This window comes from Penaeus chinensis, chromosome 9, assembly GCF_019202785.1.
Source record: "Penaeus chinensis breed Huanghai No. 1 chromosome 9, ASM1920278v2, whole genome shotgun sequence".
Lineage (NCBI taxonomy): Eukaryota > Metazoa > Arthropoda > Malacostraca > Decapoda > Penaeidae > Penaeus > Penaeus chinensis.
Window position 1 is genome coordinate 10,337,251 of NC_061827.1, and position 15,000 is coordinate 10,352,250.

The 15,000-nt window shown below is 35.0% G+C and overlaps 1 protein-coding gene across 4 annotated transcripts in view; it reads right to left on the reverse strand.

Moving 5' to 3' along the window:
• LOC125028821 (probable E3 ubiquitin-protein ligase DTX2) overlaps positions 1-14,715 on the reverse strand; it is a 25,137-nt gene extending 10,422 nt beyond the window's left edge. Inside the window, exons 1-11 of one of the 4 annotated variants that reach the window (XM_047618348.1) lie at positions 14,612-14,715; positions 12,447-12,577; positions 11,646-11,799; positions 10,841-10,989; positions 10,426-10,500; positions 8,131-8,236; positions 7,848-8,002; positions 3,646-4,097; positions 2,748-2,927; positions 2,074-2,158; positions 309-563 (exon numbers count right to left, since the gene is read on the reverse strand). In XM_047618348.1, coding sequence (XP_047474304.1) covers positions 309-563; positions 2,074-2,158; positions 2,748-2,927; positions 3,646-4,097; positions 7,848-8,002; positions 8,131-8,236; positions 10,426-10,500; positions 10,841-10,989; positions 11,646-11,799; positions 12,447-12,503 — 1,668 coding nt within the window. In that variant the 5' untranslated portion in view covers positions 12,504-12,577; positions 14,612-14,715. Of the gene's footprint in view, positions 1-308; positions 564-1,968; positions 2,159-2,747; positions 2,928-3,645; positions 4,098-7,847; positions 8,003-8,130; positions 8,237-10,425; positions 10,501-10,840; positions 10,990-11,645; positions 11,800-12,446; positions 12,578-14,530 lie in introns of all 4 variants that reach the window. The other 3 variants (XM_047618345.1, XM_047618346.1, XM_047618347.1) reach the window with 3 other exon arrangements.
• Positions 14,716-15,000: the final 285 nt, after the last annotated feature.

Sequence of the window (15,000 nt, forward strand, 5' to 3'; positions counted from 1 at the left end):
GTGTGTGTGTGTGTGTGTGTGTGTGTGTGTGTGTGTGTGTGTGTGTGTGTGTGTGTGTGTGTGTGTACATATGTAAGTATATAAGTACGTAAGAACATAAGTACATAAGTATGTAAGTACGTAAGTACATCATTACATAAGTACACAAGTGCATAAGTAGACAAGTACAGAAGTACACAAGTACATTTGTATGTATGTACACATACATGTATGATTTTTTTCAGTAATTTGTAATAGAAAGAAGACATTCAGAATCCAATGTTAGTGATATCAACCATGAGAACATTACATCAGAAGCTAAGTTATACCCGATCCTCTGCAGCAATTGGAGCTCTGGACCCATACTGAGCTTTCTGATGGCTATGTCGACGTTGGGTGTGATTGGCATAGATGGGAATGTCCTGGCAATTTTCTACATCATCAACATCATCCATCCGAGGGTGACCCGGAGTGGCTCGTTCTCCAGTTCGCTTCCGCTTGACACCATTTTGTTGCAGGTTCAAATCAGAACCATTCTTAGCTGCTGCAATGGGCATAAATTGGCAATGTTGCTGAGATGGAACCTGTAAAAGGAAAATAAATTATTTAATAACACAATATGAACTGTATTTTCTCATATGCATATATTTGCAATGTTTAGCCAAGGGAACGACACATGAGACCTTTTTTGTAACATTTCTGAAACCCCTAACACTTTGATATCCTCTGATACACATACACTTTACACATACATTACTGGAAACTGTTGAAACATCTCTTTATTTTGTATCAAGTTAAAGGCAAACATTTTGATATGCTCTGGCCAGCCAATCAGAGCACAATGTTTTTTCAGATATATTTCACGTAGTCTCAGATAAGGATTTATATTTTCATTAATTACGAATGACAATGTAAGTTTCTTGATATAATTTTTTATTGTAAATGTGTATAAAATGTTTCTGTGCCTTTTCTGCAGTACTTCGAATACATGTTCACTCTATATGGGTAAGATTTAAAGTCAATCATGACGGTCACTGGAACGACATGGTGTCTGAGTCATATGACGTAGTATTGACTCACTCGCAGTGGATACGATGAGATCCAAGACCTTATGCAGCTTCCACATTTCATAGGAAGTACAATATATGTGATAAGAAAAAAATATTTTGACTGAATATCAGAAATACACTTAAACTTTCCAAAGCCTTGTGAAGCAAAAAGTGGTGTGTATACACAATATAAGAAACAGAGTAGTCAGGTACTTTTTCCATTTTATTTGAAGCTTACACAATGTTCTGCTTGTAATTAAAAATCATACCAGAATATTAAGTACTTTGATGGTTTTCTATTGACTTTTTCAAGTGAACTAAAATAAAAAATTATTTCTCCTTTTCTTAACACTTTGTATGTCAGTGTTTTGTAGCAACTGTAATGCAACTTGAAACAATGTATCAAAGTGTTAAGGGTTTCAGGATACTACAAAAAAGGCCTATAATAACTGAAACATGAAGAATCTTTATGATTTTATTTCTTACCTCCATCTCCATCTCCACTCCTATCTCTACAGCACCTCCATCAATATTTCTCAACTGTAAATTCACCTTCATTGTATCTGTATCTCCATCTCCATCTCTACTCCTCCTCTAAAACTTCCTCTCTTGTAACATATTTAACATACATACAGCTTAATCTCCACATCCATCTCTTTCTCCACCTCTACTGTATCTCTATCTCTATTGTTCCACTGTGTGTCTGTCTCTACTGTATATACATTTCCATTTCCAACTCCATCTCCATCTCTATCTACACTGTATTTCCATCTCCTCACACTCTGAAATACCATTTGGTGCCATTGAAATAACAACAGAAGTTTGTGAAGGAAAGACAGAAAAATGTGGGGCACCAAACATACAAAGGATATTTGCATATCTCACCTAACCCCTAGCAATATTTGTCCCCAGAGCAACTAAGTTCAACTGGAGACGATACCTGGTTGTGTGACATCTGGCGTTGATGATGCACGTGATGGGAATGTATGGGTGAAGATGAATGCAACAGTGCAGGCGATATTTGTCCAGCTCCACCCTTCATTACCTCACACACTTCCTTATCTTCATCAAAAACGTCATCATCCATGTTCTCTTCAGCTCCATCAACTTGTATAAGGTCCTGTACAAATCTGCAAATACATTCATGTGTATAGTGCACATATACATATCAACATTAACCCAAGGCATGGGAGTGTGTTAGGCGTGTGTGTGTGTGTGTGTGGGGGGGGGGGGGGGGGGTAAGAATGTGATTGGGTGTGGGTGTGGGTGTGGATGTGGATGTGGATGTGGGGGGGGGAGGAAGAGTGTGATTGGGTGTGGGTGTGGATGTGGGTGTGGGTGTGGGTGTGGGTGTGGGTGTGGGTGTGGGTGTGGGTGTGGGTGTGGGTGTGGGTGTGGGTGTGGGTGTGGGTGTAGGTGTGGGTGTGGGTGTGGGTGTGGGTGTGGGTGTGGGTGTGGGTGTGGGTGTGGGTGTGGACGTGGTCTGTAACTTTCATAACTTCCCTATAATATTTGAGATATAAACCTGTGAAATGTGCAAAAATATTTTTCATATGAAAAGCTGCAATTTTGTGGAAGACCACATAATACCACTTTATGTCCTTTGCATTACAGCTTCTATCATGCCTACTTATAACAACATCAATCATTGCCACCGGGAATATTCATGATTTCTTGTTTGCTTCATTTTTAGCTTTCTATCGCTATTATAAAACTTACTTGCTTTCATCCTGATTATGGAACCTTGTCATATGACTGGCATCATCCTCCACATTACATGAATCTTGAGACAAATACGTAGATATGGTGTCTAAACTTGGACGCCTCCCACTCTGCATTGAGCTACAGTCAGAGTCTAAGGTGTGGCTAGAGCCAAATCTTCCAACACCAGAATCATTTCTGAAATTCATAAAAAAAATATAATTTCCCATTAAACTGTGCAGATTTTCCTCTAACATCTATAACTGACCACATTACAATACGAAAAATGCACTGGCATTCTTATTTTTAGCATTATGCAATTATGAAATTCAATTTTATACTAATAAATGACTGAAAAAGCATCACATATTAACCCTTACAATCTGGATGACACGACCATTATGTCATAAAAAATCTGGTTTGAACAAGCCATCATGGGAAACTTTGGCTGTGGGCCAAGGTGACACAAACCTGCATTGCATTGGGTGACAGGAATATCTCACCACAAGCACACAAAGCTCTTGGAGGGTGATTAGACTCATTTGACGTTTAGGAAGGGGTTTTTGCATAATTTACATTGATAAACGAGTGTGAAATGTACCATCTGTAAGCCATGACTGGAAGACTGCCAGCTTAAGAGAGAATATTACTATGCTCAGAATCCTGTTTGAGGTTGCCATGATTGGCAGTGCAGGTTATATTACAAAAAAAAATAATATTATGAAGAAAAAAAATTAAATGACACAAATAACAAATGTTACTTATTGTTACTATTATTGCACTGAGTTATGGACTACACACACCTGTCAGAGTGGCCGCTCAAATAAGTCTAATGTCTGTATTTTAGACCACATAGTGGCAGTGAAGCATCCAGATCCAGTGGGTTAAGAATTAAATATATGAAACAATATCTTACCTTAATATCCTGGACACATCAACCCAATCTTCTCTGTCATCTGGATACTGTTGACAATGACGCTGTTGCATGGGTTGGTGATGGTGTTGCTGAAGGAGTTGTTTCTGGAGTTGATTCTGATGATGAAGGTGATGATGAGGGTGATGCTGGTGTTGCTGGTGATGGTGTTCATGATGCTGCTGGTGCTGAAGATGCTGCTTTTCATGTTGCTGGTGATAATGCTGATGCTGCACTGGCTTAGAATAAGGGACACTAGTTCGAGGTTTGGGCACAGGAGGGTTACTAGCCACAGGTGATGATAGTGTGGTGCGAGGCATGGGCTTTGGAGGACTGGCACTATTATTGCCATTCCATGCATTCATTCCAATTCGACCATTACTATGGTCATTATTTGGACTTAATGAGCCACCTTTTGTAGTGCCATTTGGTCCACTATTTCCACGGCCAAACATCTAGTTTAGCACATAAAGCAAGATGAAAAAAAAATAAAAGTAATATAAAACAAAAGTAAAGTAAAACTAAAAACTAGGTACACACACATATAAAGCAAGCAAGCATACACACATTTATAACTCAACATGTATTTCTATGTATGTATATATATAAAAAAAAAAAAAAAAATCAACAATAAAAGTTATGAAAGTGGCAACTAGAGAGTATCAACATGCTTCAAATTGATAATCTATAACAAATGATTATTGGTATTATATCACAATTTAACAAGGAAAAAAAATGATAGGTTATCTTTCCCCAATAATACAGTACTTCACAATAATTAAGAAATCTTATTTATCACAGGCGCACTTGCCACACGATGTACAACCAAAATATTACATGTATAGAAAGTGATGTTTTATGATGTAAAGTTAGTGTAAAAAAAATTATAGGTGTATCATGTACATGTATTTTGTCAACAACATGGAGAAAGTGCATTCCAGGTTAATATATTGGTGTTGGTTACAAGTAATGTCAACTGTAGTTTAGTTTTGTCAATTTTGTTTACATAGAGATGGATTCAAAAGTGTTTAGTCACTACGGAATCAGCCGTAGGCTTGTCTGAAAGGACCTATTTACTCCATTCCCTGAATTTTACAGATCTTCCTTTTATCTAATAGTATCATTACTTTTACATGCCAATTTGATTATCAATAATATCATGACCATTATAACATTAACAACAATACTATTGGCATGAATAAGCATATTTCTTCCAGAAATTTTAAAGGAAGATAAGCCTTGTACCTGACTCTTTATCAACTAAGCACTTTGGAGATTAACCAAAATTAATGAACTAAAAGCACAAAGGACAGAGCTTATATATATATATATATATATATATATATATATATATATATATATATATATATATATATATATATATATATATGCCTTCCTGATATCAAAGGTGAAAGTGTAAAAGCATATTGTATGAAAAGAAAGGATTTCAGGCTTTGCTCACTGAGTAAGATCAATATGAAACCCCTTACCCTAAATATGGGAAAGGCAATAGCTAGCATAACAGCATGATGTGCAGGCATTTTTGCTTAAGTTGCATACAAAATCATGGCCCTCCAGCAAATCCCTTCCTCTGGTTTCCCAAAAATATTTAATTTTTATCATACAATTATCCAACAATACATATTTAGAGCTGTTAATCTCAATAATGCCATATCTTAACAGTGGCTCATAGGTGGAGTCACAGCCTTTTTCCTAAATAAAAAAAGAAGCATTTGCCTATTCATTAATAAAAAATATAAAAAATACTGAGCCAACTGATAGAAAATTCTGTTTGAGATATCTAGTGCAAGGGTTATAACTATTAGGTATGATTGCCTTAGAGATATCAATTCTGTGCACCTAAGGTAGTTGCATAACATATCCATTAACCAGAGAAGACACAAATATGAGAAAATCCACTCTAACAAACTACAAAAAATATGACACACATGACCTCTCACATCAAATGTCTTATCATCTGGTGCTAGGTTTGGTTACTAACTAAAAAAAATAGGAAAGAGAAAAGGAAAACAGAACAGCGCCACACAAACATAAGAACCATGTGATGAAGAACAGTATCATTACAAAGAGAACATCTTTTATGAGCTAAGTGTCACTCTGACTCTTCCATGAGCTCACTGGCCAATTTTAAGAAACTTTTTGATTTTGAACACCTGAGGCACAAAAAGTATTTAGGCATATCTAAACAATTGATGGGCAGCTTTAACCTGTATCTGCCAGGAAACATCTATAGCCATCATAACAAACCAACTCATCATGCCAGGTATGGCTATTGGCATCACAACACGCTAAAGTGCGTCAGCAGAAAGTTCCAATACATGTAAGGGACCCTTGGGCCAATCGGAAGGGCAGTTGCCATTAGTCACCAGAGTAGGTGACACCATTTCTGATACCATCATTGAGGGGTAAAGTACATCTCCCCACCTGATGGGCAGGTTGAACAGCCATGAGAACATAAGGAAGATCCAACTATGTAACGACCAAAATAAATTCCAAGATGCAGTCTAGATGCTCACACTATCAAGAACAAGAACAAAATGTGGAGCAAAAACCTAAAAAATCAGGACCAAATCATGAAGTGATGGAGAACAAATTACAACCACTAAGTGCAGAACTTGATAATTCCATGGCTAAAGCTACTAAAAATTCATAAGGAATACCTAGACATTTGATATGGCTACAAATGATACTTTATGCATAAAACTATTTCCAAGTTACTGATGAAAACAGTAAAGGAAGGAAGGTAAAGACTGAGACCAGTAACCCTGCAGTGGATACAATGAACTCTATATCAAGCTTGGGTTAACAGAAGGGAGAACCATCCTTGCTCTTCTCTAAAATGTGAAGGGGGCAATGGAGAAGAGAAAAGAAATGAATGCAGAAAAAAAATCATCACAGAGGACAGCAAAATTAAAAAGAATCCCATAATCAACTCAACAGAGAATGTGAGAACACAGAGCAAAGTAAAACCACAAAATGCTGAGCAACTATTGTCCATCACCCACAGCCAATGAGAGAAATCTAAGCTTTCATCATATCTAACAGAAGCAAATCTGATGGAGGGGAAGGCTTTGAGGGGTTGTCAGACAGGATTTTCTCTTAATTTTGGTATTCTGGTTCTTGAAAATGCTGCACTAAGAGGAAAGTTGATATCTCCCTATCTAACAGCCTGTATTACATAACCCACCTCTGATTTTTAAAGACTTCTCTACATATGCACTGAAAGTACAAGGCATGAAGCAAAAAGGAGTGATACACATCTGAGGTAAATCAAAAATTAATCCCAGTGCCTTACTCATACATTATTGAAAGAATATAGAATATTATTATAGAAAAAGAAACAGAGAGAAACTGCCATTCTAAACTGATTATACACTGAATATCATTCAAGCATAGAACTCATAAATGGTTTGACTGCCATCAATGTACTGACCAGAATAGCAGTGGAATGTTTCATTCATTTTTATTATGAAAACCTGCAAGATTTAAAACCATTGTGTAGACTACAATATTTTGTCTACATCTGACAACTCTAAGCAAATGGTGACTGCTGTTTGTAATTTTCCACGGTCTTTGTGTGAAAGTTTTATAGTGTTATCATAGTTATTTGAGCGAATAATAAAAATATCTATAAATGTTCATGTAGGCTGTGCCTACTTCGGGAGGAAGTACACTGGTAAGTTCATGGCCATAAACATATCTACTACTTTGTCTTTAGTAACTCCAATAAGCTTGACCTTATTCAGCATGACATAAGCTGGATTGTAGTACTAAATTAGTAATACCATGAGTTATACAAAAAATTAATAATTGTATTCAGTGAATTACAACTCACTCTCAAATAACTTGCTATCCATAATTCTTACACTTCATGTCTTCAGTGTTTTTGTTCTAGCTTCCACATTGGTGATTAAGATGCATTGGCTGCAAGATATTTTTGTTCTTTTTCATATCTTACAGCTCAGCAGATGCATATGTGTAATTTCCTTGGCCTATAATTTCAAACTAACCATTGCATCATTACTTTCATTTCCAGGTTCACAAGTGGCAGAAAAAGCACTTCTAAACACAAAAAATGTGATTGAAAAAATTTCCTGCTATAATAAATTGCATCATAATGTGTACATCTAAAACATAATTATTCTGAAATAGCATACTGGTTTCAAATTAAAGAATAAACAAACCTTGTTCAAAAAATTACGTGGTTTAGCATCTGCTGTAGCAAAGTCATCATCTCCACGATTCCCTCTCATTCTTGGCCTATCAGCTCCAGTACTTGTTCCAGGTTTAACTCTTCCACAGTTGTTACTTGCAGCATTGCTGGTACTACAACTTGCTCCTGAAAAGAGTTTCATTAAAGAAGTTTCTCTTCTCTTCATAATAAAACATCTAGGAATAAGGGATAATTACATACTTTTTACATGGAATTTACATTTACTGACTTATAGGTTAGTTATAGTGTTTTACCTTGAACTTGACGTGGCTGCTTTGGAGTCACATGAGGTTTCCCTACAGGATAAGATGCCTGCTGCACCCGCCTGATACTCCGGACGAACTTTGTACGGCTATTCATCTGAAAATAATTAAAACACTGAATATTACAAATAACTAATGTTTTATGCACACCCACCTATATTAGTGGAAAAAATGCCGAGTACTGGACACAAATGATCTTGTGCTTTACAAAAATAAAAATATATAGTCCAACAGCATGAACCTTCTTTACTGTTACTATAACTATAAATATAAATCATCAATCCACTGACTACACATTACCCAAAAAAAAGGCATCACAGTTCATAATGATGCTAAAATGTATTCCTGGCTATGTATCTATCAGAGAGGAGACAGAATTCATATGATGAATAAGTCTTTCTATGCCAACAACTATTTCATACCAGTACTTCAGCAAAACCCGATTCAGATGGGTCACATGTACCGGCGTCATAACAAACCGCTTGGTTTGCCTGTACACTTGTCACCACACCAGAGTGCGTGAAGCGGGATGTTCCACTTGATGTGGTTGTCTCCCGCGCCCAGTGTCTGGCCGTTGCCAGAAATCAGCAGAGTTTATTATGCACAGGGATTTCTGCTACCCGACGGTGATGGGTTAAGGTAAGAGGACACCCAGGACCAATCTAGCATCTATCTGACTGATAATATGGCAATGAGAAATGCCAAGTTACCTCAAAGATATCAACATACTCAGAAAAGTTATGGTTTTGGCTATAGCATACATAATTTTTGAAGAATGTATATACATGTCATGCCTACTCTGAGTTTAAATTATTATTTGTTTTTACACATAGATGGTTTCATTGTACTAAGTCCCCTGTCTCAACTGTTTACCTTTATCCTTTATTTTCAAAAATATTTATGCCATCTTATACTTACTAATGTCAATAACATTATAATAATTATAATGTCTATAATAAAAATAACTAGAAATAACACCATCAACACTGATAGTATAAGTATAAAAAAAAAAAAATTCCCACAAATTCAAGGAAAGATGAAATTAGGGAAGGTCACAAGGTCTACTAATTGAATCTTTGTGGCTAGCTCTTGCAGAGCCATCTAGATGCAACTTCACAAAAAAATTATAAAATGAGCACAGCATTTTCCTGGCGACATTGGGTTAAGCTTACTTTTAGGTGCTACATCTCATCAATGACAAAAGTCATGGCTAAACAAGCAATAAACTATTCAGAACACATAAATTAGAGCAGGCTTGACTACTTGTGCCATGATTACTTGCCAACTATGTGGGCCAACTTCACTATGGCATGATTAGAGTGGGTTAAGTTCTGGTCACGAAGAAACTGACTATACCATTCCATTCTTTAAAAACAAATATTTCTCTACAAATATGCTGCCTCTATCCACCTGGGATATTGGCTGGGGACATTTATCTACAAACTACAAACCTGTAAGCTACTTTTATATACAATATGTTAAAAAAATGTACATGACCTATCAGCACTAATACACATGGGGTGCATAATCTTTTCCCATAAATTTGATAACCCAAGAGTTACAGTTTAATCAAATAGGTTCACTCTAAAACTGAGGTATCATAAAACTATAACCAACCTTAACTTCTATACATGACAGCTGTTAAACTGTCACCAAAACAAAAACATTCCTTAAAAGTATATGACAAAAGTGCCTTGCACTTACATAATCCCTACCACATATTACACATGATATTATAACAACAACTAAAAATACAGGAAAGGCAGTATAAAATATTGATTGAAAATATATGTTACAATAAACCCTTTCATAGTGGTCATGTTCCCATATAATTTTCAGCACAAAAATAATGAAAATACAGTCCACAGAGGGCTGTAATATTAAAGATTTGTTGTAATACAAGACAAATTAAAAATGAAATAAACAAAGAAAATAAGAAGCAAACCACACAAACAAAAACAACTTTGTTAGCTAGCAGTGCAGGAACAAATAATATCAGTTACTGACTTTAATTTCCCAAGGTTCTGTATTTGTTTTCTAGGGCAATACAAACTATTCAAGCAATTATAGTTCACTGTTATACAAATCACTGTAAAACATATGATTTACATATAGTCAGAAAGTAAACTTTGGTTGTACTACAATCTTGAATTCTACATAGACTAAAAAAAAAAGTTGTTAATCATTAGTATGACTATTCATTATTGCAAAAAAGAGATAGCCATATGATAATTAATCAATATTTTTCCTGAGATACTGTATAGCAGTAAAATTTCCAAAACATACCTGTGTTAGATTGCAGAAGTTTATAACATAAGGACACATTGGAAATGCTTTACTCAAATCCACTGTCTGCGCACCCTGGAAAGATAAAGTAATTTTTTCAATCAATATATTTAGAACATTTCTTTACAAATCATAAAACTGATGCAAAAGAGAGAGGCTATTTTTGTAAATTTCATTCCAACAGACCTTTTTAACAGACAATACTGATTGCTGAAAATGTGATAAATTCAAACATTAAGGTAAATAGACCTGATCATAAAACCACTGTTGTGAAGAGAAGGAATTCGCATCAAGGAATATATGAAGAAAAGAATTTGTAAAGTACATTTCAAGTATGCATTTCTAATAATTATTAGCTTATCTCATAAATAATACATTGCTCTTAGCCAGAAGACCACAGAAAAGAAATACTTACAGATCCCCAAGACTCCTCTATGACACATTGTACACACATGTCATACATATGCCAGTCTCCAGCATTATCTCCTGACCACTGCCAAACAGCCCCTTGACCAGCAGGTGAACTTTGTGGGTAAAAATACCTTCTCACATTCACAATTTCCTCTGGAATAAAAATAATGAGTTAGCATTTGATTTAACACCTTTCCAAAAAATAATTACAAATCTTATAAACCCAATAAAACCTATAATCAAATCCCAAAGATAATGGATGTATGTGAAATATAAAAATAAAAAAAAACATATAATAACACTGATAATTATCAGACTGTATAATTAACCTATCGCCACCAGGGAAAATAAATAAAAAATGGGCAAAATGCTGTGCTCATTTTTTTATATTTTTGTGAAATGTCTCTGTACATAGATGGCTTTGCTAGTGCTTAGCCAGGAGTCAATTAGTAGATCTTGAGACCTTAACTGATTTCACCTCTCCTTGAATTGGCGGGAAAAGCCTATTTTTTACTAGTGCTATAAATATCAATAGTGTTATTTTTATATAATATTACAAACATTTGTAACAGCAAAATAAGATAATGTAAAATATTTCCGTAAATCAATGAAAAGGGTGAACAGGCAAGACAGGCAGTACTCGTAACTGCCTGTCTGGTGAAAAAACAATTAAACAAGTAAACTCACAGTGAGCATGGCATGTACATACATGCCATGCCCGTCGGCAATGGGTTAAGCAACACAAGTAACTAAACTTGTTATGCAGGTTATTTTGACCCATTAATCACAAATATACATAAAAGACTTACTTGTTACTTTACATTCTTGCTGCATTGTTGATAGGTTTACAGAGTAATTATTGAGGGCAGGGTCTGAATCCCCCAAGAATGCTGAACGCAAGTTCTTTAAATGGGCTCGCTCCAGCAACTGTGTAACTTCTGGCGGATATGGCCTCCATCGTCGCTAAGATAAAAAAAATATATATATTTTTGTTGTTTTTAACAGCTTTATTTACTTTTGCTTATACATATCTGTTTCATATTTCTATCAGTTACTTGGGATTTTAAAATAATACTGACACTAGTAATGTTTACTTGAATGTTCTAATTCATAGATAAAATGTAATTATGGTATATGACCATACATTACAATAAATTTAGGTTACAGAACTGATTACGATATAGTAACCTACATATTTGTTTAAAAGAAATATTTTAGTCCTTTTTGACTTTCTAGTTGAAAAAGAGAGGTACATGTAAATCATATTAGATTATATCACATACAATCCATTTTTATGAGTCATTATTTTGAGTAAATCACAAATCATCCCAATGCTGAATCACAGAAAATATATAAGCCTGTTAGATAAATAATAGTAAGTAAGCCTAATGCCCATTTTGGGCCATGTGAGGCACCCAGATCCAAGGGGTTAAGCCTAACTCTCAGGCTGCAAGTCCCCAGATATATATCTATATCTCTATCTATATTCATACATATGAACATATATATAAATATATAAATATATATATATATATATATATATATATATATATATATATGAATTAGATGAGAAGTTCTCTATATACAACCATGATAAAAAATAAACATACCTGCTTGTTCTCCCACTCCCACACCACAACATATAGTCCCTGCTTTGCTGAGGCCATCCTGCATTCACTGATTCACTTCATTTCAATTTTTTCAAAATAGTATCAATCTAAAGATAGACTACCTGTGCCAGCTGAAAAATTGGAAGACAAATTATATACAACAGGAGCAAAAACTTTAAAGTCCTGTTTATGCAGTGACTTAAATGCACATAAAGATTCAAGGTTATCAATATTTGTGGCCAGTGCCTCTTAGCAGCTCCTTCCTGCATTATAGCCAAACAAATAATACTGTTGCATGAATAATGGCTGAAATCGGCTTTCTTATCTTCAATTCTAACTATGACATGTATGAAAATTTCCTCAAAATTCACTGTTTTATCATTATTACGTAGTGTAATGTTGTAACACAGAGCCTATGCCAGAAATCCCCCTCGCCCAAAAAATTACTAAACTGACCTTTTAATATCTGTTTTATATTTTCAAGGAAACTTTATGTCAGTGCTATCAAATTTGAAGTAGATCATATCTGTGTATGATAAAAATAGTAATTCATGATATGGTAACCACTATGCATCTTTCTACATACTTTCCTATCTTATTTAGCAAATTCATACAGTAATATACCAAGCAACTAAACATCTGATAAATTCTCAGTTTCCAAAGGTTATCAATACATGTATCTTATATTTCTTATTAATTTTGTGCTCTAACAAATATACAAACAGTCTAGCCATTTCTAGTTCTATCTGTATTTTTTAAACTTTGGAAATCTAAAAAGGTATTAGCATATTATTCAGTAAATTTGGTCTGACAATAGTTGTCTTAAGGTGATATTAATATTATAGATCTTAATGAAAAGGAGAATATATCATCTGCACTTTTCCATAACCACTCAACAAGGCCTTTACTACATTGATAAAAAATTAAACATATAACTCTTTACATAACCCTTAGAGAATTTACAATAATATAGTAAAAATACTGGCAAAATCTAATTCTAGCAAGATTGCCAATTCCCAGCAAATCTGCCCAAGTAATAAATGAAAGATACCTATATCTTTTATGCTATTCTAACCAATTTATACACTCTGCCTATAGTCCTTTTTTCTAAGCCTTTAAGCCTTTAACATTTCAGATTAAAAAAAAAATTGTAATTCCTAAAAAGAAGCTAAGTGATATTTGCAGAACAAAAGCTCTTAGATCTGAGTAAAAATTAATTACGGTGCAGTAATCTACAAAAAAAAAACATACAACTAAATTATTAGATATAGCAAGATAAGCAGTACATATCCACAGTGTATATCAAGGTCCACACTTAGCAATCAAGTGAATTTAAAAGAAAATTTTCCCTATGTGTAGGTATATTATGGCAAGACAGGGCTCATCCAACTTCACTATAATTTCTCATCAAATAAAGAGCCAGTCCAATCTCTAGCTTGATATACATACATGGGAGAGTTTTTCTGCATTTTCTGAAGTGCAGAAGAGAGCTAGAGTGATATATGGTAACCATATATCACTCTAGCTCTCTTCTGTTTGCCCACTAGCCCTAACCATATTGTGGTTAGGGTTAGTGGGCTACCAGCATCGAAAAGGAGGGTAATATTTGCACAAAGCCAGTCAATAGGTCAGGTAATAGAAAGGAGTGATGGCAAAAAATTTGAGGACAGGAGAGAGGACAGCAAAAGAGGATTTCAAACTTAAACCAGGGACTTGATCTGGTTATTCTGGCTATATTTGTGATTAGTGGCATCCATTAAACTATCTGTCAATTTGTGAAGGGGTGTTATTGGTGGTAAGGACTATTTGAGAAACAAGAAATCTATGGTATCATCTGAAAATAATTTTGTATTCTGGATCTCTGAGTCTTGCAAGAGAGCCTTCTTTACTCATTACTCACTCAAGTACTGACAAGTAAGGAGCAATATCCTTTATACACCATGGATCAATACACTAGATTTGATAAATTTCTCTCGTTTAAGCCACCATTGAGCCATTCCATGGTTTCAAGCCACTCCTAATCTTATCAGTTCTCTCTAGATTAAAACCAGAGGGAACCAATACTAAATCACATGTCCACGCACAAAATCCTCTCTAAACAAGCGTCTTCAAGGCAGTCTGTTCGATTTCCAAAGAACTAGGGGCACTTGCTGACAAAGGTCTACCGATAGTTATAAATCTCCCAAGTCCAGTTCGCGTACTGCACTTGTTGAGCTGTGACGTCACATGTAAACACGGCGATGGGCTGCGCAGGGCGATGCGCACGGGCGGCTCGGCTCCGGAGGCTGCGGGAAAACAGGAGGAAACTCGTAAGTTTTATCTACCTATTTGTCTCTCTGTCTCTTTATCTATCTATACATGCATAAAGCACACGCCCGAACATACATATGCATTCTTTAAACTATATATATATACATATATATATATATATATATATATATATATATATATATATATATATATGCATATATATGTATACATATACATATGTATATGTATATATATGTATGTATATATACACGCGCGCACACCAACACATACATGCATACATATA